Genomic DNA, 26,250 nt, shown 5'->3' on the forward strand with positions numbered 1-26,250 from the left:
CCCACAGTCGATTAGCGTTGTCTTCTCTCCCTTCTCTTCAAACACATTCCCCTTTTCCGCTTCATCCACTGTCAAACACAATCCCGGCACCGGCACACACAGGCACAGGAATAGGAACAATTGACACAATCGCATCAGATATCCTGCCCACCCATACCAATCTCTCATTTAGCTAAATAATACCCTGTCTCTGACTTCTTCATTAATCTCAGCTCCGTATTCATCTCAGCGGATACATATCCGAACTTACCGTTGTTTGTCGGCCAGTATTTTCCTCCGGTTTGAAACAAGCAATCATCCAAGCTGTATTTGACTTTCTTTGTACAGCTTGACCTTCACTCCCACATCCGTGTTCCCTCTCTCAATTCGAAACATATCTGCTTTATTCTCAAAAAAAACACTATTTATTGAAACAGAAAGAACAACATACATAAGAAGCCACCCCAAAACATGGATAAATACAACAACCAGTCCAATCCTTACCAATCAGGCTCTCCCAACTCGAACCTCAACCAACAGTCTACTGTCAAAACAACTGGAAACAAACCAAAGACAATCCACGTTGCACACAGAAGATCCCCAAGTGAATTGACTACGTTGATGTGTACGTTTTGCATGTTTCTTTAACCGATCTACTTTCTCAACAACGTGTTTACTAACATATACTTTTCCTTTTAAATACAGTGGAGCAATTGAGCTTGCAACGACAGCTTGAGATCGTTCAAGCACAGCAGCAACAGATTTTACAACAACAGCAGCAACAGTTGAATCAGCAAACTGGGTTGCAGCAGTCCCAAAATGCGTTCAATTTTCAGAATATGAGCCTACAGCCGCCTGCTCCAACCAACAGAAGCGCTCACCATAGAAGATCTTCCTCAAATAGTCCCTACCAGCAACAAGAACAAGAAAGTGTCAATACTAATACCGGCGCAGCTTCCCCAAGAAACCACAGAAGATCACAATCTTCTATTACTTCCGTCGGTAGCATCCCTTTTTCTAAGACTGACTCGAGGCCTCAAGCTCTGGGTCATACCAGAAGACATTCTCTAGGCTTGGCTGAAGCTAAGAAGGCTGCTGCAGAAGCTCATGCCCAAAGATACCACAACTCTCCTTCAAAACTGTCTTTATCTTCCACTATTCAGGTTGATGAGCAAAATGACGAACCTGAAACAGTTTCAGCGGGTTTACTCAACCCTCCTGTCTTCAAGTTCCCCGGCTCGCCCAAATTGGATGAGGCTTCTGATAGTACCAACACAAACTCCACAAGGCTGCACTCAAGAAATAGATCAAGTTTTTCGGATAGATCTCCTCAAAGGAGTTTCCAGTTTCCACCAAAAGATCCTTCTCAGACTTTACAGCCTCCCCAACCTGCTTTCGTAGAAAGACATCAACCGAGTGGTTTGGGCCATAGAAGCACTGGTTCAGATTTAAGCTCAAACTGGAGAAAGCAACAACCTGCAACCCCTACCCACAATAACAACAGCAACAGTGTGAGCAATTTTGAATCTCCAGCTTTTTTACCAGGTCATCGTTCCAGAAACTCTTACGGTGGTTCCATTTCATCGATTTCTCAATTTAATCAAGGTCAAAGAAAATCACTTTTCGCCCCATATTTGCCTCAAAATTCGTTACCTGATCTCATCAACGAAGGTAAGCTAGTCACTGGTATTTTACGTGTCAACAAGAAAAATAGATCTGATGCGTATGTTTCCACCGATGGTTTGTTGGATGCCGATATATTTATTTGTGGTTCTAAAGACAGAAATAGAGCTTTGGAAGGAGATTTAGTTGCAATCGAATTATTAGTCGTAGATGAAGTTTGGTCCTCCAAACGTGAAAAGGAAGAAAAGAAAAGAAGAAAAGACACCAAGTTCAACTCTGATTTGAATGATGATGTTCATAATGATGCCAGTACTTCCTCTAATATAAATGAGCAATCTAACTCATCATACCCAGCCTCCAATTCCGGAAGCTTGAACAGAAAAAACTCTTTGAAACAAAGACCAATCCAGAAGAAGAACGACGACGTCGAAGTTGAAGGTCAATCGTTGCTATTGGTTGAGGAAGAAGAAATCAACGATGATGCCAAGCCTTTATACGCGGGTCACGTTGTCGCTGTTATCGATCGTATTCCAGGTCAGTTATTTTCCGGCACTCTCGGCTTATTGCGCCCCTCTCAAGCAGCTAAAAAGGAGAAGGAAAAGGACAATGACAGTGATAAGAAATCATCGAATCATGATAACGATAACAGGCCAAAGCCAAAAATTGTTTGGTTCAAGCCAATCGATAAAAAGGTTCCATTGATCGCCATTCCAACAGAACAAGCTCCAAAAGACTTTGTTGAAAATCACGATAAATATGCAAATCAAACTTTTATTGCTTCGATCAAAAGGTGGCCAATCACTTCTTTGCATCCGTTTGGTACACTAGTTGCCAGATTGGGAGCAACTGACGATGCTGCTGTTGAAGTTGAATCTATTCTAAGAGATAACAATTTCATGTGTGATGAATATATTGATGGGCAAGAAAAGTATATGATGGACTTCCCTAATACTGATTATATTCTCTCAAACTCAAATAGAAAACAATTTAACGATGATTACATTATTGCGTGCTCTCAAAACGGCCAATTTTGTGATCATGCATTCCACGTTAAAGGAATTGATGGCAATAAGATCGAATTAGGTGTTCATATTCTTGATGTCAGTGAATATGTTTTGAATGACACTAACTTAGACAAGCGGGCCAAAAAAAGATCTCACGGTGTCTTTTTACCACAGAAGAGCGTTAATTTGTTTCCTGACAATATCAATAAATTGATTTCTTTCAACGAAGCCTCAAACTCTCCTGCATTATCAGTTGTTTTCGAAATTGATTCCTTAACTTTTGAGATTGAGAATGTTTGGATGGGTGAAACTGAAATCAAGCCATCCAAAAGAGTTAATTATGAAGAGATTGATAAAATTTTGACTGATCTGGAAGATTCGAATCATAAAAACGACAGTGCTATTTCAAGTTATTTTGCATCTATGGCGTTGATTGCTTCTCGGTTGAAAAGAAAGCGTTTGTACAATCCAACCTTGAACACTAAAAATATGCTACCTCTACTTGATCAATTGGATGACGAAAGAGTGAAATTATCTTTGAACATCTACGATAACATTGAATCCACTTTTATTATAGACGAAATTTTCCACAATGTAAATGCAGCTGTTGCACAAAAGATTCACTCTGCCTTGGGTGGTAGGGCATTCTTAAGAAGATTTCCTATTCCAACTTTGAACAAGTTTGAGTACTATCAAAGCAAAATTGCCCAGCTTGGTGTGGAACTTAACACCACCAATGCCGGAAGCTTTCAGAACTCTATTTTAAGTATCGACGAGCCACTTAAAAGAGAGGCCGTGGAAACGATTCTTGTTAAATGTATGGGCAGAGGTAAATATGTTATTGCAGGTAAAACTGATCAAGAATTGAGTCATTATCTTCTCAACTTACCAACATATACCCATTTTAATGCCCCACTGAGGAGATATGCCGATATCATTGTTCATAGGCAACTCAAGCATGTTATCAATAATACGGTTGATAACTACACTGATGATGTTGATTCCCTGAAGGTCATTAGCGATTATTGTAATTTCAAGAAAGATTGTGCTAATGCCACACAAGAGCAAGCTATTCATCTTTTGCTATGCCAGACGATTAATGATATGAGCAGCGAAACAGGTCAAGTGCTTTGTAGTGGTATTGTTTTACAAGTTTACGAATCAGCATTCGATGTTTATTTACCAGAATTTGGTATTGAGAAAAGAGTTCATGGTGACCAGTTACCACTTTCAAAAGCTGAATTTGATAAGGTAAACAAAGTTTTGAAGCTTTTCTGGGATCCCAATGTTGACTCTTCGACATTTATTCCAGCTGATGAAAATGAACCTTTGTCCTATAGAGCCTCCATAAAAAACAAATTTAGAATACCTGCTTTAGATGTTGCCAAAAGCCAGGATGATTCTTCTAAAAGTAACTGTGGATTGCTCAGCGATGAAATGTATGAGAAGCTAAACAATCTGAAGTTGAAACCTCCTCATGTCGACATTTTATTGCCACAAGAGGGCGAAAACCCATTAGCCCCGTACTTGAAAAATTTGAATGTTGAAGTAGAAGGAACAAACCACATTCAAGAAATCAAGCTCCTGGATAAAGTTCCAGTCATTCTAAGAAGTGAAATTGGAATGTCTTTGCCGTGCTTAACTGTTCGTGTTTTGAATCCGTTTTGCGAGACACAAGGAAAGAGGTAATCAATGTCGATTTTGATATAAGTCACTAACCAGTGTTACCACGCTGATCTCACTCGTATCCAATTTGTATTTTTTTTTGTTTTTGTTTATGTTTTATGCTCCCGTTGATGTCTAGGTTTATGTTTACGTCATGTTTCTGAATTGAAGTTTGGATTAGCTTTGAACATTACTATTAGTAGTATCTATATTATGTCCCAAGAAATAGTCTTTCTATCCTTTGATATATTATTATTTTCCATTTGACTCAATATTTACTTTGAAGCCACATCTAGTATATTTCTTAATAATTTAGTTTATGTATATTTAATTCGGTCTCTACTATTTATATAAAGAATACGATTATTCACCGTCTACTACCAGTCATTGATCTCAGAGATGTAGATTTTGAAGTGAGACGATTATCGCTAGCGGATAAGTGACTCCGTCTGAACTTCTGTGATTGAGTTCTTTCTAGCTTTGTTTTGCTGTCTAAAGTAAAATCATGTTGATACTGATCTTCAAGATCGTCATCATTTACCCAACTGTCCATACTTCTTTCTAACAGGTACTTCAATGAGTTATACCAAATATTATGGATTTGCCTTGTCGGACAAGTAATCTTGATACTCTTATTGTGCGATTTGATAATAATACTTTTATAGTGAATTCCTGGTGGCAATGGGTTGTTATCATTCACACATTGGACATCAAGGATTGACATTGCCTTGATCTGATTTCTTGCAGGATCGGAAACAACAGGATTGGCTGGGGACCAATATAATGTCATACTGTAAGGATGAACCCAAAAGAATCTTTCGTGTCTGGTATCAGAAACAGAGGTGAAAGGGCCCAGTTTTCTATAGTATTTGTATAAATATTCACCGATGATGGTTTGGGTTACAGCTGCAATGATCAGCTTCTTGTTAGAAATCACTGTATCAACGGTGTGTAAAGATACTGTATCAATATTAGAGACTGGGAGTTGATGGCCAGAAGGAGTTGCATTCGGCATAATGGAAGGAAGGTCAAATGAATCATCTTCAGGAATAGTCTGCGGTTGTTTAGCTGGAGATTGGTCAAGTTTGTCCTTATTTTTCTTATACCATTCGTGGCTCTTCGTTAATATCTTGTAATAGCTGTTAGGAAGAACAGTAACGTTAGGAATGTCCGCAGTTCTTGATACTGTTGTGGCCACAAATTGAGAGGAAGGAATACACAAATAACCGAGCTCTTTGCCTTTTTTAACAATGTTTTTCTCGGTTATTGGTTCATGAGTATTGAGATCATTCACTTCGTCCTGTGATAACAAAACTAAATTGAGCTCTTCAGCCTTGGAAGCCAATTCACGGGTTGTAATGTTACGTGCCTTCAATCTTGCAATGTCTTCATTGGAGATAATGCGCAAGCCTAGTTTTTTTGCAAAAGGTTCCAACTCTTCCAAAGTTAACGATTCTGGAAGCTTTGGTTCATTACTTTTGGCTACTATCAATTTGAGTTTCTGGTCACTAATTAATGTGTGTTTCAACTCCTTAGCCCTTGCTCCTAAATCATTAATAGAGAGGTCAGTGATGTCAAAAATGTTCTGCTTTTGCTTAGCTTCTGCAGCAGAAATCAAGGCAAATCCATTTTCTTGCGCCAACTTATCAACTGAAAGCTTACCTGATGAAGGATCAAAGCTGCCGCTTTGGATGATAGCAGGAAGATATATCACATTGTCATTAATTGAAATTTCTCTTATCATAGTGGTATTTCCTGATGGAGAGGTGAAAGTATAACCCAGTAGAGACAATCTCTCAACCAATTGTGATGGTTCATCTGTATTATTTATTTCTTTCACAAGTTTTTCCATTTTTTGTTTCTTTTCGTCATATTTGGACTGCAATAAGGCAATCTCTTTTTCAAGCTCAGATCTGTCTTTGTCGGAGTCACCTTCTGCAGTAACTGCAGTCACTGGGGGCAAATCCATTCCTCTTGATTGTTCCAAATATGCTTTAACAGCAACAATAGCACTTTGCTGCGATTTCATCTCAATTTCCTTAATCTCAATCTTATCGCTGATTCTAGAAATCTTTTTGGACAACGTAGAATTTAGTTTCTGATTGGATAAAGTATTTGTTGATACAGAAAGTCTGTTGATTTGCTTAACAATTCTAGCCTTCTCCTGTTTAAGATTTTTAACCTCAATGGATAAATCATTAATTAGATCATATAGCTTGCTATACTTTTGTGACAAAATGTTTTCAACGGATACCGAAGTGATTGAACTACTTGACGAGATGGTGGAACTTCTTGATTTAGTCTCCAACTCCTGCTTCTTTGATTCAAGATCAGATTCAATATCTTCTATTTCATGTGTGATATCAGCCAAGTTGTCAAGATCTGCATCATTATTTCCTCTTTTCAGCAAGTTTTCATATTCCTCCATAGTCAAAACGGTATAGCCATTTTGTTCTATACGGGATATTATCGATTCAATAGATTCTGACAGAGCATCGTTCACGTTGGCGGATGTGACTGTTACAACTGAAGACGTTTTATTCATTTCAATACCCTTTTGAGCACCTTCGATGTTGAAAGAGCTGGAGCGAGTAGGTAAAGCCGCTGCTACAACCTTAGAATTGGTATTCTTCGATTGATCGCGGTTTATCATCGCCTTCAATTGTACAGAAAGTTTTTCTAGCTGTTTATCCTTCTCCGTTAAGTCTGCATTAGTAGCTGCTAATTTTTTCTTCAAATTATCAATTTGTTCAATTGACGAATTCTGCAACGTTTTGAGGCCGTTGAGATCACTTTCAGGAAGAGCAATGTACTCGAAAGATTTAAGTTTTTCTTTCAAGTATTCTACTGTTGGAGATTCATAGCATAAAGCATATTTGTTCAAGTTGGAAATTGTGTTATCTTTTTCCAAAATTTCTGTTTCAGTAACTGCTAATTTTCTCTCAAGTATTTCAATCTTTTGAACTGAGATTTCTTGGGATTTTTCGAGGGTTTCGAGATCAGCTTCAGGAACAGCAACGTAACTCAAAGCTTTGAGTTTTTCTTTCAAATATTCAAATGCTGGAGCCTGGTAAGAAGATGAAATCCTGTTTAACTGAGAAATGGTATTATCCTTCTCCGTCTGCTCTGCATTAGCAGCTACCAACTTCTTTTCTAGATTCTCATTTTGTTGAACTGAAATTTCGTGAGACTTTTTCAAGCTTTCAAAATCAGCTTCAGAAACGGCAACGTATTTGAAGGGTTTAAGTTTTTCCTTCAAGTAATCCATTGTTGGTGCTTCAAAAGAGGAAGAAATTTTGTTTAGTTGGAGAATTGCATTCCTCAATTGGGTCTTCCTCTCAGTAATGTCCTTTCTCAACAAGTTTAGCTCTTTCATCTGTGAATCACGTTCTTTCGATAAAATGTCGTTTCTCTCTAATTCAGATTTCAAAGAGTTGTGCTCAGCAATAGGAATAGGAATAATGCCCAAGGAGGCAGATTTGGATTGAATATACTCAATTGAAGGAGATGCATTCATTAATTCAAGGCTCTTAATCTTTTCATTCAACTCAGCCTTTTCAGATTCAACAACACTAATTTTTGATCTCAAAGCGTCAATATTTGAGGCAAGTGTTTCGGATTTTGTCTTTAAGTTATGATGATCTGACAATGGAATTGAGACCAGACCTAAATTGGATGATTTTTCCTTGATGAAATCAATATCTGGATTTTGAAGTTTATTTTTTATCTCAGTTAATTCTTGAACAGTTTTCTGCAGGGTATTATTAAGCTCGGTCAACTCATTATTTTTTGTTGAAAGGGAAACGATATTATCCTCAAGCTCAACGTTCTTTTTATTCCTTTCTTCAAGCTTTTTCAGATTAGACTGAAACATAGTATGCTCTTCTAGTGTGACGGGAAGGAATCCAAGGAATTTGGACTTTTCTTTGATATAATCCAAGTCGGGTTTTTCGTGAAACGATTTTAGTTCTGAGTTTTGACATTCAAAGTTTTTCAATGTTTCCAAAAGCTGAGTTTCTTTACTCTGTAAAGATGTGATTTTTTCTTGCATTTCATCACGCTCTGTCTTAATTCCTTCGAGCTCATTCTGTTTCTTGTTCAAATCTTCTTCAGCATTTCTCAAATTTTGCAACTCAAAATTCAGTTCATCTATTTGTGCAGCTTTAGTTTCTAGTTCTGATACTTTTTTGCCCATTGCTACCAATTCAGATTCTTTCCCCTTCAAAGCGATTTCTACTTGTTTCAAGTTATTTACCTGTCTCTTATATTCATTCAAGTCGTGCTTGGTGTAATCTAACTCAGACTGAACTGATTGGTGAAGATCCAAAGAAACGCTTTTCGTTCCCTCACGTTGAAGATCATCTTTTATCTTTTGGAGCGATGCATATTCACTTTCTTTCTTTGCTAACAATTCAGAACTCTCGAGCAACTCAGATTTCAACTTCTCATGTTCTTCTTTGGTTATAGCAGCAAGACCATGGGCCTCAGATCTTTCTTTGATATAATCATAGGATGGGGATTCTAATTGCTGTTTCAATGATGTCAGCTCGGAGTCTCTTTTCTTCAAACTCGCAATGGTATTTTTAACCAACTGATTGAGCTTCTCTTTTGAGTTGATGAGTTGTTGGATTTCATCATGTTTTGAGTCAAGTTCCAATCTTAGCTTAGCATAATCGGCAAGTTTAGCGTCTTTGGTGCTGATTTCCTTTTTCAAAGATTGGTGTTCTTCAAGTGGTATCACAGCCAAGTTATAAAGAGAAGCTTTGGATTTAATGTACTCTACTCCCGGTTGTTCCTTTTCTTGCTTTATGGTCTCAAAGTCTTTCAAAACTGTATCAAGCTTATTTTCTACCGATTTTAATTTATTCTCTCTTTCATTAGCATCTGACCATAAGCGTCTGTTTTCATCTTTTGCAGCCTCATTTTCGGCCGTTAGCTTGATTATCCTTTCATTGTACAAAGAGTTATCTGTTTTCAGTTTTATATGCTCTTCAACAGGGAGGGCAAGCAACCCGTGAGTGGACAACTTGGTTCTCAAATATTCAGAGTTCGGACACTCCTGGAACTCTTCAAGCTTTAAAACCTTAGATTCGAATTCAGAGCAACTATTTTTCAACTCCGTCACGATCTTCTCGAGATCTGCTATTTTTCCTTCAAATTTAGCCTTTTCATCAACAAGATCACGAATCTCAGATTCCTTTTTCTTCAACTTCGCCTCGGTGATAGTCATATCTGACTTCAACGCAATGTGCTCAGACTCGGGTATAAAAACATAATGCATGACTGTTGATTTGTCTTTCATATACTGTATATCTGGAGAGCGCAATTGTGCCTCAAGGTTACTTTTATCATTTTTCAAATGCTCAATAATTTCTCGTAAGGAATCCAGATTCTCACTAGACTGCTTGATCTTATCTTGCAAAATCTCTAATCTTTGTTTTATTTCTACATGACTCTGAGAATCCATGGAAACTAAATTGTGCAAAGGTAGTTTGGAGTTGATATATTCAAGCGATGGGTTTTCATGCTCTGACTTCAAGGAATTAAAAGCACCAAATTTACTAGTTAATTCAGTAGATGTTTGCTCCAACTGTTTTTTTATGCTGGATAAGGAATTGTTTTGGTTTCTGCACAAATTTTCCAGTTCGAATATTCTTTCAGCTGACTGTTTAGTACTGGATAAAAGATTTTCGTGTTCCTTAACTGGGATTGAGACATGATCGTGATACAAAGCTTTTGACTTGACATAATCAATAGAAGGCTCTTCAATTGATGATTTCAAAGAGCTGAGCTCATGCGACGAAACTAGTTGAAGCATCTCGTCATTGTAAAATTGGCTTTTACTGATTTCTTTATTCGAAGAGCTTGCGAGCAATTCGGTGGCAATTGGGTCTGGGACTTGAATTGTCTGGAATTCGCTCAAATCAATCTTTTTCAGGTTTATGGCATTATTGTTCAAGTCAAGAGTTGTCTTTGGCACGATCAAAATATAAGATTCTTTAGGTTTGGACACGGACGATTTCCGGGTACTTACCGGGCTACTTCCATCCAGCTGTGAAACGTCTGCAAGGAAAGAGTTGGTATCATCATCTCCGTCTTCTTCGTTTTCGTCATCTTCATTTATTGAACGAATCAGGGAAGAGACGATATTGGATTTTTTTGGTTGCTTGGCAAATGAATCATCTTCAAAATATCCCCACGAGTTCTCGACATCATTTTCATCGTTCAAACTTTTTGGCAATAGTTGTACTTTATTTGGAGAAGGAGATCCGTGTTTCAACTTCAGCAATTCTGATTTAAACCTCGTGTTTTGAGACTTTAGTTTCAACAACTGGCGATAAGATAGTTTCAAATTTTTTTGTAGCGTATCGGTATCCAATTTCGACAAATCTTCAGTCAAGACAGCAGGCAGTGGGTCCTGAACGATGGAATCGTCGAATTCACTGAATGAGGACTCTGCAAGTCTTTCTGATTGTGTGTTTGATCCTGCAATTTCGGATTTCATGACGTTTATTTCGCTCTTCAGATCTAAGATGTTTTTGTGTAGGATATCATTTTCATCATTAAGGTTTTCGTTAGATTCTTTGAGTTCGGAAAGCTCAGAGTTTAGCTTTGAGATTGTTAAGCTAGAAGTCTCAAGAAGAGACTGCCTCTCGTTGGTCAAGTTTTCGATTGAGTTTTTTAGTTGCTCGATCAAAGAAATTGAAGCGGTATTGTCCGATTTTACCTTGGCGAGATCCGACTTGGTTTTGTCCAACGATTTCTTGAAGTTGCCTAGCTCGGACTCCAAGTTCCATATTTTATCATTCGACTGTTCTTCCTTCTCGCTTAGCTGCTTGTTCAACAAATTTAGATTGGAGATTTGCTTCTTCATAGATTCGTTCTCGGCAGATAATTTCGAAACTTGTTTCTTGAATTGTTTGTTTTCGTAGCTCAATTTCCTGGATTCCATCAAAAGTCCATCACTCAAATCACCCAAAAAGTCGACCGACTTGTCTGGGGTTCTAGTCGAGTTTCCCAGCGAGTTCGACTGCGAACTGGAGAGGGTGGCCAATGGAGGGAGGTGTATTTCTGGCTCTGTGTTGGGTGACGGTCTGACGGGCCTGATCGAGTTCAGGTTAAGTTTCTGTTGTAGCTGGGACAACTGGGACTTCAAGTCTGCAGATGAGTTAGTTCCTAACGTAATGTTGACGGGGGAGAGGGGTCTTTCGTCCCAATCCTGGATATCACTATTGTTACCCGAAAATTGTGACATTTTAAGGTTTCACGTCGGCTTGCAGATCTTTAAGGAGGTGGATTTATGCTGTGTTGTGTTGTGTCCAAGTTCTGGATATCCTGCAATAATTAGAGGCGCTGGTGACTCAGTAAATAGGCATATGTCGCTGGCTGCTACCTTAATGAATGATCAAAAAGCACTGGATCCGTAGGTTGTTTTCATTTACTGTCATCATGCTGATACACGACTCATCCGTAAGGTTTGTTTGTGTTTTTTATCCTTCGCTGCATCTGAAACGCTACGCGGGCTGTGCAAAAATCTAGGCGGGTAGGACGATCGGCTCAAAGAAGGTGATTTTTCGTTTCCAAACCCATTTTGCGGAGGAAGGTGGGTCAACATGAACAAAGCCAAAGGGAATGGCGGCAATTCGGCACAGCAAACGGTCGCAAAACACTTGGCATCTTGTGAAAAGCGAGGATCGATACTCAGAAACAGGAAGAAAATGGTATGTGCTACAGCGGGAAACTGGGAAGGCTCCACGGGCGGTTTACTAACTCGGACAAAATCAAATCAGTGCAGATCAGATTAAAGAAGCTACAGCAGGCGAAGGCGGCTGCGGCAGCAGCTGCTGCTGCTGATGCAGAGGGCCACGGAGAGACGGGTGGGAGAGGCGGCGCCGGTGCTGGTGGTTCGGGTGATCACAACATGCAGAGCGTGGCGTTTCTGCGGGCGAAGAAGGACTTGCAGGAGTACGAGGAGATACCCTCTGTGACGATCACGTACGAGCGGAGCAACCCGATGAAGGTGCAGCTGAGCATTGTGCCCGACAGTGGATACTATGTCGGCGGACGGTTTGACTTCGAATGCACGATTCCGGGGGAGTTCCCCAACGCGGCGCCCGAGTTCCGGTGTGTGCAGAAGATCTACCACCCGAACATCGACATGGAGGGCCATGTGTGTTTGAACATCTTGCGGAATGACTGGAAGCCGACGCTCACGCTGCAGCTTGTGTTTGCCGGGATCTTGCACCTTTTTCTCCAGCCGAACCCGAACGACCCGTTGAACAAGGTGGCGGCAAACGACTTGGCCAAGTACCCGGACCAGTTTGCGAGACACGTGCAGGACGCCATGTGTGGTGGGTACATTGGGAGCAACAAGTTCGACCGGGTTGTGGCTGTCAAGGAGCGAAGCTACGGCACAGGCTCGAGGTACAACCGGGCGTACAACAACTTCTACTAGTGGCGGAGAGTGGATCCGGGTGGGTCGGGTGAATAAAGTATATTATGTTATGCTATATAGGAGAAAAGGAAACTCAAACAATATGTAATGAGATAACATAGCGCAGCGCAAATTGTAAATCCTAATTTAGCAACTTCTCTGCGTCGTAAATAAGAGAGAAAGAAATGAAAAACAGTGATGAAAAGATGACAACAAGATATATTGGGAGCGGGAGGGGGTGGTCAAAAGGAGAGATGGACAAGACCGGTCTTTTCCATCAGGTATCTTTTCCTTTCGCGGAGCGATCCCCTAGGTCGTAATATGCATGCCGGGAGAAATAAAGAGAAGTGTGGAATGAGAAACAAAGACAAAACAAAACAACGTTCGTGTCACATGGCGCCAGTCTTAGATCTTGTTGTGGCCCGACCCGGAGACGTGGTCGTCCGACGACACCTTTGGAACAAACTTGGTTTCGTCCACGTCCGACACGCTGGTCTGCGAGTGCGCTGAGTTGTTGACAAACGTTCTCTCCGAGTTCTCCACGTGGCCGCCCGCGTTGTTGCTCACGTGTGCGTCAGCAGGCTGGTTGTGGAGGGCGTATCTCGAGTAGTAATCCGACTCTGTGTACGAGTTTCTCACAGCGGAGTACGACAGGAAAGACTTGGACGTCTTTGGGATCTGGGCCAGCTTCATCATGTTTCTGGCAGCGACGTTAAGAGAGGAGATGGAAATTGGGGTCATTGTGTGTATATATGTGTGTGAGTGTGTAGGTAAGGTGGAGAAGAACCACCATCCATTCCAGCAGCGCCCCGCAACCCTTCCAAGTCCAAAACAGGCGGCAACCACGGGGTATTTATACAAAACGAAGCAGCCAGACCATCCGCCTGTAGCCAGCTATGACGACAGCGGCCCGTGAGTCAGGCCCCCGTCACCAGTGTGGCAAAAAAGCTGGGGAAACAGTGTGGGCCCCATGGGGCACGGTCACCCGACTGCGCCCGCCCGCCCGGAGCAGCGGCCGGGTGATTCAGAGGGGTGCGCCCGGGGCGCCTGCCCGGACACACGGGGGTGGGAGCGCTGTGGCGCAGGCGCGCCACCAGCGCTTCCTCAACTCCGAGCCGCCTGCCGTCCGGCCGTCCCGCCGTCCCGGCGATCCGTCCCGCCCCGGCGTTCTCACTGCAGGCCGTCCCGCCCGGACTCCGACAGCCGGGCGTCCAGCCTCGCCCACGCCGCACGTGACGTGGCCAAGACGTCGTCCACGATCCGCCGCCGCTCGAGCACCGCCACGCTGTCGGTGACGGCGTCAATCGCCTGCTGCGCCGCCTGCTGCGCCACGCCCACCCTGGCCCGCCCGCGCGCGCCCTTTCCTCGGGCCCGCTTCACCCCCGCGTAGAGCCGCTGCAGACACACCCCAGTCGTCTCGCCGTCCCGCAAGTGCCGGCACAGCACCGCCACCGCCGCCCGCGTCGCCTCGGAGTCGGCCTCGCTGCTCTGGGCCTGCGCCACCTGCGCCACCTGCGCCTCTCGGGCCTTCGCCATGCCCTCCTTGTCAACCGGTTTGATCCCATCGAACGCCCCCAGCTCATCGCCGTCCTCGTCTTGGCTGTCGTCGTCATCGTCGTCGTCGCTGTAGGCGCCGCCCCGGCGATCGTGGGTGACGTACGTCCCGGCCTCGTTGAACTGCCCCCGGCGCAGCTCCTGCGCCATGCTGAAGGCTTCGACCCTCATGTCCTGGTCCGGCGGGGCAGATCCCCATCTCTCGTTGCAGTCTAGGACCTCGCTATCACTGTCGCTGCTGCTGCCACTACCACTGGCGTTGTCACTCCGGTCGTCCCCGCTTCTGTGTGCCTCGTCCCTCTCCACCTCCTCGTCACTGCTGTCGTCGATGTCTGCCTCGCCAGCCCCTATGTAGCGTCTTGCAGCACGGCTGCCGCTGAGAGGCTCGTCGTGCTGCACATCCACATCCACCTCGTGGAACTTGCGTTTCGCTGTGGTCATTCTGCACTGTGCGGATCGCAGACAATGGGGTCAGATGTCAGATGCGTGATCCTGGCTGATCCAGTTGTAGCCGTAGGGAGCCTTAGGGAGCCCCGAGGATGTGTAGGGCACAGGTGCTGAAATATATTTTTTTTTCTCAGCACAGAAAAGCGCTGATACGGTCAAAGTGACACTCCACGATACGGGTCGAGGCGTCGTAGTAATCCGGGCTCGGACCTCCACATCCGACACACTCTACACGCTGTGCAGCCAACATGCCGGAGGCCGCAGTGGACTTTGACGCCCTGCTCGATCTCGAGAACCAGTTCTACTCCGCCAGCTACAACGACGCCCTCCGAGAAGGCGAGGCCCACACCGCACGTGACGGGAAGCAGTTTGGAATCCAGACGGGTTTCCAGCGCTTCGTCTTAATCGGCGCCCTCAAGAGAGCCAACGAGCTTCTTTTAGAAGTTGCCAGACACACCTTGGCCACGGAGGAGGAAACGCCAAACCGGGCGAAGTACGAAAAGCACCAGAAGTCCTTGTCGGCGATCCAGAAAAGTATCGAGCAGTTCTACGCCACACCGGCCGGGCCGAGCAATCTGATACAGGCTTCCAACACCCCAGAAGACGTCGAGCTCTTCGAGAAAAACATCAAGCTCATCAGATCGAAGATAAAGGCAGTGTACGCACAGATGGGCCACAAGTCGCTCTATCCAGATTTGGAGAACAGCTGTAGAATCACAGCAGGCGATATCCCGGCAACGCAGGTCAACGGGGACGAAAAGGATATGTGGTAATTGTATTAGGTATATATTTACAAGACTCTTATAGACTCTACTCAGTTTCAGTCCTGTAGATGGTTCTCGATCACAAACCCGACGTCCGCAGCAAACTTCTTGACAACATTCCAGTGGACGTTGCACTTCCACTTCGTCTGCCCACCAATCGTGTCTCCGTTCTTCAACTTGATCAACGTCTTCAACGACGCAAGCGTCGCAATCTCGCTCATCAATTCAACATCGTCAAATAGCTCCACCTCGCCGATGTTTTCCGCCCAGATTGAGTTGAGTATTGCTAGCAGCCTCTCGAGTCGGAACGGAAGAGCAGCAGACATATCTCTCCTCAACTTCCCCTCCCCTTTGTCGCTCGTCTTTACCCTCTTCTGTCGTTGTTTCACAATGGAGTTGTATTGGTTTCCCTTGCTGAAAAACTGTCGGTCGAACTTGGGCTCATTGTATGAGGCAAGAAACGCAGCTATGACTAAATACTTTGTTTTGATCGATAAATCGTAGTGTCCCTTCTTATTTTCGCTTACTTTCGTTCTCTCAAGATCACCCACAGCATCTCGTCTTTGGTGATCTAATAAGGACATATCTGAATTCTCAAGTTTCGTCACCACCGAAAACTCTCGTCCTAGAAGGTTTTTGTTCTTCATGAAAGTGGTAAACACATCGTTACTCCCCTTTACTATCTTTCCCTTCCTCATAACAGGATCAATAAAGATAGGCCAGATCCTACGTAGTATCGGCACAACCACATCCAGACTCAACCCAACATAAGAGGTGTACGTATTGATTATCATATCAATAAATTGCTTGAAAAACGTCCCCTGTTCACCGCTGTCTATCTCCAAAACACTTCTAAAACCCTCCTCGCTCTCCTCATCACTCGGCTCATCCTCATATCTTTCCTTCCAAACATCAACTTGGCTCCAAAACTCATCTTTAAATTTCAGGAAAAGAATATTCTTAAATGCATCTAAACTGAAACTTTGGAACTTGACTGTCGGTAAAGAACTAGTGCCTATATCTAAAGTGTCACACCTCGTCACAACAGATATAAAACAAAAGTCACTCAAATCACCGTCACTTTGCTCATGCAATTTGGACAAGCACCTGACAAGTTCTCCAGGATTCTCATACTGAGGCAATCGATCTACCCTATCAAGAACCACAATAACAGGTTTCCTCTTGTTATCACGATTGTAAGCTCTGTGAAACCTAACCATTTGCTTCAAGCTACTTGGAAACGTTCCTAACCCGTCACAACCCATAATGTTTTTCTCGATGGACGTAAATGCCAATTCGTAGTGCACCATTAGTGATTTGTGAATTTTTCTTAATATTTCACGTTGAGTGAAGCAATAGTCACATTGTATCACAATGGATGGAACTTCGTACTTATCTTGCAAAATACTGAGATACTTATTCAAGGTATACGTTTTGCCACTCGAAGGTGGTCCTTCGATTAGAATAGATGGCATCATCAGTTCAATCTCAGGTTGCACAAAATAACTCAACAAATCAATTTCTCTGTCATTATACTTGCACTCTTTTTTTAGAACGTCTGCAAACTCCTTCGAGATCATTACCTCCTTTGCGATGCATAAAATCAAGTTCTGAAAACAAAAGTGTAAATATTTTGTGTGACGTTACGATTTGGTAAATTTCAAATTCCTCGATATCAATCTAAAAATTAAAATAAGCACAGCGAGTGAAATGCCGATTTAGGTAATTACTGAAAAAGTAATCAGTCTTCCATAATTTTGATTGAAGCACTGCAAATCTATTTCTTCCCAAATATGTTTGTATAGAATTTATATGATGAACATTATATATTATAGCTATTATGGTTAAGTGCGGGTGGCATCTACCTTCAAATAACATCTTCTGTCTTGGACAAACGTGAAATAAGGTTTGTGGAGGCGGACGTTTCATCACCCTTTTCCATGATCCCAATCACATTAGATTTAGATAACATGTTTGTACGATATTTTTCGTAAAAGACAGAATGGGTCGTTTCCTTTAAATCTTGAAGACATGCACCCAATAAACAAGTTCTCAAAACCATAAAATCAGAATGTTCTGGATCATCAACTTTGATGATCCCATGTGGGACATTTCTAACCTTATGTTCGGTCTGATCGATAATCTTTCTCTCTGTACCAGATATCATTGCAAAAGGTACCAAATCCATAATACTTCTACTCTCTTCCTCATCTACGTCATCAAAGCATGCAGAGAAATCATAGATCGAAATGTCATATTTTCTGATGTCATCCATAATCAACTGTCTATTCAAATCTCTTTCTTCATCAGTTAATAAGTCAGCTTTTGATATGATTGGGATGAGGTTGCATCGGGAGCTCAACTGCTTCATGCAATGAATATCTAATTCGCGTAATCCCTTACCAGTTGGTCTGATAAAGTATAAAACAGCGTGTATTCTTGTGTCTTTACTTTTAGGGTTTCTTTGAATTCTGCACTCTTCGCTGAGCATTTTCTCAAATTGCTTGTCGATATGCTCTACAATCTTAGAGGTTGATGTTCTATTGTCAATGAAATCGCCAAAACCTGGTGCCATCGTGATATCCAAACTGATTTGGGTACCACCTTCATAGATTCTAGCAGTGTTTTCTTCTAGTAATAATTCCACTGGTGCAGCTCTGTTGGTTGCAATAACATCTTCATCACACAAGGTGTTGATGAAGGTAGACTTACCAGTACCGCATTGACCTAAAACAAGAATTGATAATTGCAATCCACGTTTTAGAAATTTGCGTTGACGAATTTCTTCAGCCGTAAACTTTATGAACCAATAAAGGTGTTTATGTTAGTACAGTTTTAAGCTTAGGAAACAAAATACAAGATTTTTGCTATAAAAATCAATACGCTGCATGCTGTGATGCCAATCTTTTTCTATGCAAAGATAATTAGGGTTGTATTATTGCATACGTTATTGAGCTTTGACGAGGATGAGACTAATGCCATTGTTGCTTTACTGAGTGTAGTGGGGCAGGCTGTATCCTATAAGTGAGCAAGCACAATAAACAGATCCTTCTCAAAAAAGGGATAAAGGTACCCTTAATCAAATATCTACTAGACAATTTTCTCCTCGAGGGTAAACAGGGCAACTCCTGGGAAAAAGAAGTTGCCCTTTTGAAGTGATTATTATCTGATTATCATCAAGTATCCTGCTTGGCAACTATCATCTAAAGTAAGCCAAGGTGATGAACATGTTGAAGGCGAAAAACATGAAAAACTTTTCAAGCCTCAATAAGTGTGCTCTCTTTCATTCCATTAAATATCAACTCAATTTCTTTATGAGTTGTACGAGGGATATAAGGAAGTATCCTGAAATACTTGTCTAACGTTTCAACCTCAGTGGCAAGAGATATAACATCATTGTAGCATTGTATCACCTCCTCAACTTCCACGTTAAACCCTTTTTTTATAAAATCAACGGGAAATGTTACTTGAAGCTTTTTTGAACTCAAAACAACAGCCAACGCACATATGCTATCAATGGAGCAAAACAAACAGATGGGTAGCCTTGAAAATAGTTCAAACATGTATGTGCAGTTGCCAAACAGATTGGTTGCTTGTTTTTCCCATTCTTTGTCAACGGTTTGTTTAGCCGAGTCCGTGGCATCAAGCTTAAGTCCCTCCATCGCCAAGCGATAGGGATTTTCAGGTGTAACATCAAAGTTGAGTTTCTCTAGTAATAGTTCTTCTAATTTCACAAGGAGGTCTTTCCATCTCCAGTATATTTTTGACTCTTCATCAACTGGATCTGGTTTACCTGAGGCAATCTTTGCACAGACTTTGACGACATCTTTGAGGTTCCTCCTACATTCTTCAGACTTGCATGCAACAAATAATGCTGTTGCAGCTACCTCGAAGTAGTGATATGCCACCAAGTCCTCGAACATATAGAAGCGATGGAAGCAGATGGCTGCTGTTAGACCCACAGACCTCGACAATCGGAGTTGCTTACAGCAACTAAAAATATATGCCACACCCTTTACTCGTTTGTTCACCTCGTCCTGAAAGCTTATTGCTTTATTCCTAGAAGGAGTCTCTCGTTCAAAATCGTCTAGGTCAAAAAGCCAATTATTGACGTGTACATCCACGAGACCATCCCAATAATCATTTTCATTGAAAGATGATACTTTTTTCACTTTTTCATTGGCGTATCCTGGTGACATTTGTTTGTTGAGCATGTTATGTGCCATACAATTATCCAGCCTAAAAACTCTAGAACTTGTTAAAGGCTTAGGACCTTTACTCAACTTAATCGTATAAAAAGATGGTAGAAGGTGTCTACCAATATCAGTTTTACATCTTCCAGAATTTGTAACTCATTTTGATAATGAAAGGTTGAATGCGCGTACATGAAAAAAGGTTCGCACTACTTAATCGAAGTTGAAGTTTGTTTGTTTAAATCTTCTGTAACTGACAAAAGCAAGCTATACAACTGAATTATTCCTGTCTCTCCATCCATATCAAGTAGAAAAAAATGAGAGAAAGAGTTTTGAGCTTTTCAAAATACACTCAAAAACTCAAGCCGGCTGAAATTCATAAATCTGGTTTAAATAAAGAATGATTAAATATTCTACTTCTTTTGCATTTGTTTTACCTATTTACCAAATCGTTTATGAATCAGGTAGACAATTCATCCATTTTCCGGGACACGTAATCCAGAATGTAACTTTGCTCGACCAGACCGTCAAATCTGGAGTAATGTCTCTCAGAGTACGGAATTATAGCATCAATGTATTGCATGATACCTTTGATTTGATAAAGTTTGTCCAAATCGCATCTGTCAAGAATGACTCTTATCACCTTTTGTGCAACTTCAAACAAACGTGCATTGGTGTTCCAGTCCCTGATCCGTTTGAACAATAATAGAATTTTATCATCTTCAAGTTCACCAATCAATTCCTCCAACTCGAAGGATCCAATAGTAGATTCGGTATCTTCACCCTTCGCAATGCACTCCTTCACAACATTGTACAATCTCATTGGATGGTTCAAATCCAAAGCTAACATGAAGGCTTGGACCCAATCTCCTTCACGTATACAATTTCTGAGCTCTTGGTCTTTCTCCACCTCTACTTTCTTTGCGAGTTCTTTCTCAGCATTTGCTTCATCTGTACAATCTTGCCATATAGTGATTGCGCCGTCTGAGTCTGCTGAAATGAATTCTTCGCCATTGTCCTTGACCCTTAGGGCCCATATTCTGTTATCATGGTTGTCTAATGTGTTGACGCATTCACCTGTGAAGACCTCCCAAATTTTGATCAAACCGTCGGCACCGGCACCCACAATATATTGGTTCTTGGACAAGAAAGCCACTCTTTGAACTGCATTTGACGACCCTTCGTAGCTTCTTACACAGGAACCGTCTTCCAAGTTCCAAACTCTTGCAGTTTGGTCACCCGAAGCGGTGACAATCAGACGATCATGGTGACAAAATGCTATATCATAAACTGCTCGCTTGTGGCCACGAAGAATGTGCAGCGTTTCACCACCCTGCAAATCCCAAATCTTTGAGGTTTTATCATGGCTTGCTGTCGCAAGAAAATCATTGTTCGGACTTATATCGATGGCATGAATCATCTTCTCATGCGCCTTCCTGGTATAATCAGAGCTTTTCACAAAAATGGGGAAACTGCCGCTAGGCTTAGGAACACTCCATTTCTTTATAGTTAGATCCTCTGATGCTGTTATCAAAAATTTTGGATAATCAGTGATTGGTGTTCTTGGTAAGCCAATTGCTGTCACCGAGGAGGCATGGCCCTCGAATACTGCGTAACAAGTGAAACTTTCGGACTCTTCATCGTATTTCCATAGTCTAGCGGTGTTGTCTTTGGAGGCGGTTGCTAGCCATAAACCGTCAACCGTTGAGTCCAACATATTCAAAAGATCTGTGTGACCCTCGCAAATATCCATATCCATAGGCTTGTTGTAAATGTCGACAACTCTTAGCGATGGTGAGTTGGTCGCTAATGCTAAAAGGTTCTCACTGGGTCCAACGTACCTCAAATCTGCAATTGTACCGTGGTTACCTGCCATAACTCTTGTACAGGGAAGGATATGATTCGTGCCATCCAAATCATCCGATAAAAATATATCCAATATAGTTTGATCAGAGAAAACCATGACCAATTTGTCAGAAACATCACAGAGCTGAATGACTTCAGTAATTGTCAGTTCTTCGGTGGTCTCCAATGGTTTCTCGGTCTTGGCAAATAAGGACTCAGATTTGAAGTCCCAAATGTATAATACACACCCTTCACCACCAGTGTAGATGTAATTAGCTCCATTAATTTTCACAAAACCTGCGGATTCAATAGTTGTTTCTAATGGAATGGACTTGATTTCCTTCCACGTCTTTGCGTTGTAAAGCATCAGTAGATTATCTCTTCCGCCAGACACAAACAGCTCGCCTGACTTATCAAAATTGACACCTCTCACAGCTGCACTGTGCTCCTTGGATGTAAATATGCATTTTCTCTTCACTAAATCCCATACCTTCACCGTGCCCATTATATCACCACTTGAAACTTTCCAGTCTTTAGAGTTGAAGTCTCCATGGAAAGATAATGCAGAAATCGTAGAACCGTGTCCTTTGAAGTTATGAGTAATAAAAGATCCCTCAATATCCCAAACGACAACGCTTCCATCAGTGAGGCCAAAAGCAAAAAGTGAAGAGGTTCTGTCACACGCCGATATGTAAGCTGCAGCAGAAAACTTGTATGATTTGTAAAATTCACCTTTATTGATGTCAAACAGCTTGAGTTGTTGAGACAAAGAAACTATTGCCAATTTCTGCCCATCTGGAGATAGTCGTACAGTTGTCACATCAGTTCCATCTCCCTGAATACTATGCACAATCTGATTCGTTAATCTATTGATCACCACCACATCTTCCGAAACAGCGGTCGCCATCAGCGACCCATCTCCTGAAAATGTTGCATTTGCAGAACCAACATAAAATGGTTCAATGTTGATTTTTTTATACGTTCGTTCAGACATTTTTTGTTAGCTATGTAGTTGCTGAAGAAGCCTGAGTCTTTTTCTTTTTGCTAAACTAACTGAAACCCTGTTATCGCAAAAGTTTCCTACAGAGAGAGACCTTTGATACTGTCACAGGTGAAAAAAGAAAAAAATTATAGATTCCTAATATCAAGAAAATTTTGAAAATTTCCGAAAAGGGGAACTCAATCATCAAATTTCGCGCCGATCGACTCATCAAACGGAAACCATTTATTTCTTGGGACACTTTCTGTCCAAAGAGAACTTTGGGAACTCATAGCCAGCCATCTTCCAAGAGGTCAAGTTTGCATTGGAGTAGGCGTTATAATGTTTTTTGATGTAGTCGTATGTGGGGTAGTTTTTCGGGTCGCATGTCAAGCTTTCTGAGCCCTTGGGCTGGAAAATTCTAACGTAATCCACGTCCATGTAGACTGGAAACTCAATGGTTTCCAAATCCACTTCAGACCAAGACTTGGACAACCCAAGATTTATGACCAAACTCATTGGCTCCTTTGGGATGGTTCTCCAGTCGATGTTCCCCTCTGGATGGAAAGCACCCTCGGTGATCCTGAAGGTCATCACATCGTTGACGTAGAAATTGATGTAGTTGTCCATCCTGTTTTCCATGTCACTCCGGTATTCCATTCCAAACTTGGTGAACGAGCCCTTGTCGTACCAATCAGGGTTTGAACTTATCACAGCAGAGATTGCCTCTTGGTATGGTGTCCCCATAAAGGAGTTCATGGCGGAAGTTGAAAAGTTTGTAATTGCGATGTGATCATAATCGGGGTATCTCCAGATGTCGAAAGGTGCGATGTTGAAGGTTTGAGCATAATTATCGTACAAACCCTCCATTATGTCAATTTCGGGTGCAGACCTAGCTGTTCCTGGGTTTGGATGGTCTTCACCCTTGCAAATACAGGAGTTTAGTTTTTGTCCTGGCAATAAAGATAGTCCATCTGACGATGACTGATTGGCAGTAACTCCAAAATCGCAGGCATCATAGGAGTATGGCCAGGTACCTTCGGTTGACGCCATGTAGCCTGCTCTTGCCAAGTTCCCTAACGCCCAGAAAGCAGGCCATAGCCCAATGGAATCTTTTGTGCCAGGCATTCTCACCGATGTTTCAACATACCCTTGGGTGAAACACAACTTGTTCCAGCTCTGCACCATTCCCGAGGTGTAGTTTAGGTTATGCGATTTCCTGTTATCCATGGTAATTCTCAACGAGCCTTCCTTTGTAACCACATGTGAAGGATCTAGCCATTCCATATTGTTCGTGGCTGCATAATGAATATCTACAGCTTCCCAGAACTGATCGTCCCCGGGATAAAATGTCCTGTTTTCACAATTGAACTCATCACTAAATACAAGATTCCAGTCGTCACCTAACGAAGATTTCCAGGTTTTGAACTCCTCTGGAGTATCCGGATCGACCATCTCTGTTCTAACGTTAATAATCTTACGAAATTGTCTGCCGAAAAATGAAGAATCCATTTGGCCATGGCCTGAGTGTATTTCTCTTCTAACAGCATAGATTGTTGCTGATAGAACCCCAATTATAATACCTCCAATGACGAAACCAAGACCCACTATCTTGGACCATTGCCAGTGTACTATCTTTCTGCAACTCCTATAAGGGTGTAAAGTGTGAATCTTTGTCTCCTCTACTCCCAAGTTTTCTACGTCATCCACTGTCACTCCTACTGGCCCATCAGAGGGCGGATAGTGGGAGGATGCCTGATCTAAGTGAGGATACAACGAGGAAGCATATCCGCTGAAATCTGTTGAATTTGCTGAGTCCGTTGACGGAAGTTGTATTTCTAACTCACTGAACCCATCACTATTCTTCTCATTTGTCTTAAAAAATTTGGAAACGTCAGATAGTGATACCTTACCCCAATCTTCCATGGTCTTTATGCCCTCGGGTCCGGGAGACTGGGGAGGTTGTTCTTGCTCAGTTTTGCAAAATGTGAACCTTTCCTTCGTCTTCTTTCCATCATCAAATTTTGCTGTACTGTCACTGGACATTCCTCTTATAATTTACCTTAGAGTTCTAGTGGGTGGAGTGATTGAAGTAAAATTTTGTCTAAAAAAAGCTAACTATCAAAACATATATGAAGTGGAAACCGTTAGGGATAAAAAACATGTCCTCCCCAACGGCTGTACAGAACCCTCATTATTTATAAAACCTACCATTATAAATTCTTGCTCCAATCCTTCAGGATCTTTTTGAGAAAAGGAACAGAATAAATTGACGTGAAAACGGAGCAACTACCAACGGATAACGAACTCCGAAGAGCAGAACAGATTCATGTTAACGTTTACGTAACTAAAATTCATTTCAAAATAGTGTTACCCGGCCTAACGAGCTTTTTCTTTTCTCCTGGCTTTTTTTTCATGAATTTTTCACTGTGCAGGGAAAATCGAGACAAAATTGGGACTCTATTCAACTCTTTGTATCGGCAACACTCAGTTAAAAGAACGTTGGGGCCCCATCCTGAAAAGTAACGAAGACAAAACCAAACAACATGGCATCTACAGCACTTCATATTGCCAAGCCAAACTACTCAAACACCAGGATCATATCACCTTTGAAGGTGTCAATAGATGCGAGTGCATTATTAGACGTCATTGAAGCCATTTACCATGACAATTCAGAAGCCTCTGATTCAGGACGCACAAGATTGATTGGTACTCTCTTGGGTACCCGTTCTGAAGATGGAGATGTCAATATCAAAGCTGCATACATTGTTCCGCACACGGAAAAAGATGGTGATCTTATTTTTGAAGAATCATACCATTTCTCAACCTACCAATTATACAAGAGAAGTAATATGGATCTTCAAGTTGTTGGGTGGTTCTCCACAAAGGATGAGCTAGATTTATCAACTGGTCTCTTGCATGAGTTTTATTCTAAAAACTCGCCAAATCACCCTCAAATTTTACTCACTCTAAGACACAAGGACGAAAACGGAGAAGTTATTTCCCCTATTATAAGCACATATGTTTCAGGCCCAGTTGGTTTGCCTTCAACTTCTCAGCTAGCTCGTAGCCTCGGATTGGATAAATCAGGTGCATTTGCCTTTGTTTCTGTCGAAAATGAGGTCATTTACTCAAAGAGTGAATTAACATCTCTCCAATTTATCGATAAAGCTTCAAACAACGAAAATCAAACTACCACACTTTCTTCGAATGACGAACTTAAGCAGTTAGAAAGCAGTGTAAAGAAGATTGCTGATATGCTCAAAGTCTTATCAGAATATTCTGCACGCGTTAAGAATGGTGAAATCAAGGGGGAAAGTAAAATAGGTCAATTACTTTTGTCAGCGCTCAAGTTCCAACTCTCACAAAACGAAATAAACGGATTGAAAGTACAGATGGAAAATCATACCAACGATACCTTGCTTATCGAATATTTATCCTCCTGTATTCAACAGCAATTGGACTTAAGCTCTAAGCTAACCAATTTCGTACTACCTGCAGATGCATTAAAATAAGTAATTTATGTGTTGTAGAGCAATCAATATATTTTTCTATACGATTCTAATAAAATGACTGTAAAATCAGTCAACCTAGGCTTAGTTTACTGACAAGGAAACAAAAAAACATGATAGATCACGCTAACCTTTCGATAAAATCAAATGTTTTTGATGAAACTTTATAAAAATGAAATGATTACTGAGTAAAATCCTGGAAAAATGAGCACCTAAAAGTATTGTACAAAAGAATGAAAAGAAAGTAAAAC

General features: G+C 41.6%; 11 protein-coding genes across 11 annotated transcripts; 4 read left to right on the forward strand and 7 right to left on the reverse strand.

Annotated features, from left to right (window-relative positions):
• Positions 1 to 818: 818 nt before the first annotated feature.
• PICMEDRAFT_58283 (hypothetical protein) lies at positions 819 to 4,295 on the forward strand (the record flags this gene model as incomplete). Its single annotated transcript, XM_019163289.1, has 4 exons — positions 819 to 909; positions 934 to 1,120; positions 1,286 to 4,085; positions 4,110 to 4,295. The coding sequence occupies 4 exons, from the start codon at positions 819 to 821 to the stop codon at positions 4,293 to 4,295; spliced, it is 3,264 nt and encodes a 1,087-aa protein (XP_019019045.1).
• Positions 4,296 to 4,638: 343 nt separating this feature from the next.
• PICMEDRAFT_71940 (hypothetical protein) lies at positions 4,639 to 11,526 on the reverse strand (the record flags this gene model as incomplete). Its single annotated transcript, XM_019164054.1, has 1 exon — positions 4,639 to 11,526. One exon carries the CDS (start codon positions 11,524 to 11,526, stop codon positions 4,639 to 4,641), a length of 6,888 nt encoding a protein of 2,295 aa, XP_019019046.1.
• Positions 11,527 to 12,192: 666 nt separating this feature from the next.
• PICMEDRAFT_71941 (hypothetical protein) lies at positions 12,193 to 12,726 on the forward strand (the record flags this gene model as incomplete). The annotated part of the gene is made up of 1 exon (XM_019164055.1): positions 12,193 to 12,726. One exon carries the CDS (start codon positions 12,193 to 12,195, stop codon positions 12,724 to 12,726), a length of 534 nt encoding a protein of 177 aa, XP_019019047.1.
• Positions 12,727 to 13,110: 384 nt separating this feature from the next.
• On the reverse strand, positions 13,111 to 14,700 carry PICMEDRAFT_71942 (hypothetical protein; the record flags this gene model as incomplete). Its single annotated transcript, XM_019164056.1, has 3 exons — positions 13,111 to 13,383; positions 13,954 to 14,016; positions 14,209 to 14,700. The coding sequence occupies 3 exons, from the start codon at positions 14,698 to 14,700 to the stop codon at positions 13,111 to 13,113; spliced, it is 828 nt and encodes a 275-aa protein (XP_019019048.1).
• Positions 14,701 to 14,954: 254 nt separating this feature from the next.
• On the forward strand, positions 14,955 to 15,479 carry PICMEDRAFT_71943 (hypothetical protein; the record flags this gene model as incomplete). Its single annotated transcript, XM_019164057.1, has 1 exon — positions 14,955 to 15,479. One exon carries the CDS (start codon positions 14,955 to 14,957, stop codon positions 15,477 to 15,479), a length of 525 nt encoding a protein of 174 aa, XP_019019049.1.
• A 23-nt stretch (positions 15,480 to 15,502) lies between these two features.
• On the reverse strand, positions 15,503 to 17,053 carry PICMEDRAFT_121564 (hypothetical protein; the record flags this gene model as incomplete). Its single annotated transcript, XM_019159890.1, has 1 exon — positions 15,503 to 17,053. The coding sequence occupies one exon, from the start codon at positions 17,048 to 17,050 to the stop codon at positions 15,527 to 15,529; it is 1,524 nt and encodes a 507-aa protein (XP_019019050.1). The 3' UTR covers positions 15,503 to 15,526.
• Positions 17,054 to 17,237: 184 nt separating this feature from the next.
• PICMEDRAFT_62801 (hypothetical protein) lies at positions 17,238 to 18,649 on the reverse strand. Its single transcript, XM_019163468.1, has 2 exons — positions 18,417 to 18,649; positions 17,238 to 18,267 (listed from the first exon to the last, which is right to left on the reverse strand). The coding sequence occupies exons 1-2, from the start codon at positions 18,450 to 18,452 to the stop codon at positions 17,338 to 17,340; spliced, it is 966 nt and encodes a 321-aa protein (XP_019019051.1). The 5' UTR covers positions 18,453 to 18,649; the 3' UTR covers positions 17,238 to 17,337.
• Positions 18,243 to 19,789, reverse strand: PICMEDRAFT_41603 (hypothetical protein). The gene is made up of 2 exons (XM_019163116.1): positions 18,417 to 19,789; positions 18,243 to 18,267 (listed from the first exon to the last, which is right to left on the reverse strand). The coding sequence occupies exon 1, from the start codon at positions 19,694 to 19,696 to the stop codon at positions 18,728 to 18,730; it is 969 nt and encodes a 322-aa protein (XP_019019052.1). The 5' UTR covers positions 19,697 to 19,789; the 3' UTR covers positions 18,243 to 18,267; positions 18,417 to 18,727.
• Positions 19,790 to 20,123: 334 nt separating this feature from the next.
• Positions 20,124 to 22,502, reverse strand: PICMEDRAFT_31730 (hypothetical protein; the record flags this gene model as incomplete). The annotated part of the gene is made up of 1 exon (XM_019162715.1): positions 20,124 to 22,502. One exon carries the CDS (start codon positions 22,500 to 22,502, stop codon positions 20,124 to 20,126), a length of 2,379 nt encoding a protein of 792 aa, XP_019019053.1.
• Positions 22,503 to 22,733: 231 nt separating this feature from the next.
• On the reverse strand, positions 22,734 to 23,942 carry PICMEDRAFT_58289 (hypothetical protein; the record flags this gene model as incomplete). Its single annotated transcript, XM_019163290.1, has 1 exon — positions 22,734 to 23,942. One exon carries the CDS (start codon positions 23,940 to 23,942, stop codon positions 22,734 to 22,736), a length of 1,209 nt encoding a protein of 402 aa, XP_019019054.1.
• Positions 23,943 to 25,033: 1,091 nt separating this feature from the next.
• PICMEDRAFT_10882 (hypothetical protein) lies at positions 25,034 to 26,002 on the forward strand (the record flags this gene model as incomplete). Its single annotated transcript, XM_019159726.1, has 1 exon — positions 25,034 to 26,002. The coding sequence occupies one exon, from the start codon at positions 25,034 to 25,036 to the stop codon at positions 26,000 to 26,002; it is 969 nt and encodes a 322-aa protein (XP_019019055.1).
• Between the last annotated feature and the right edge of the window lie 248 nt (positions 26,003 to 26,250).

The sequence above is a fragment of the Pichia membranifaciens genome (genome assembly GCF_001661235.1).
Source record: "Pichia membranifaciens NRRL Y-2026 unplaced genomic scaffold PICMEscaffold_2, whole genome shotgun sequence".
NCBI classification, from domain to species: Eukaryota; Fungi; Ascomycota; class Pichiomycetes; order Pichiales; family Pichiaceae; genus Pichia; species Pichia membranifaciens.

Bases quoted from the DNA above. Each gene is read 5' to 3' on its own strand.
- PICMEDRAFT_62801 (XM_019163468.1), bottom strand. From the start codon at position 18,452: ATGGCATTAGTCTCATCCTCGTCAAAGCTCAATAAC. The intron at 18,268-18,416 runs GTATGCAATAAT...TGGTTCATAAAG, and splicing joins CCTCGTCAAAGCTCAATAAC to TTTACGGCTGAAGAAATTCG.
- PICMEDRAFT_41603 (XM_019163116.1), bottom strand. From the start codon at position 19,696: ATGGCACATAACATGCTCAACAAACAAATGTCACCAGGATACGCCAAT.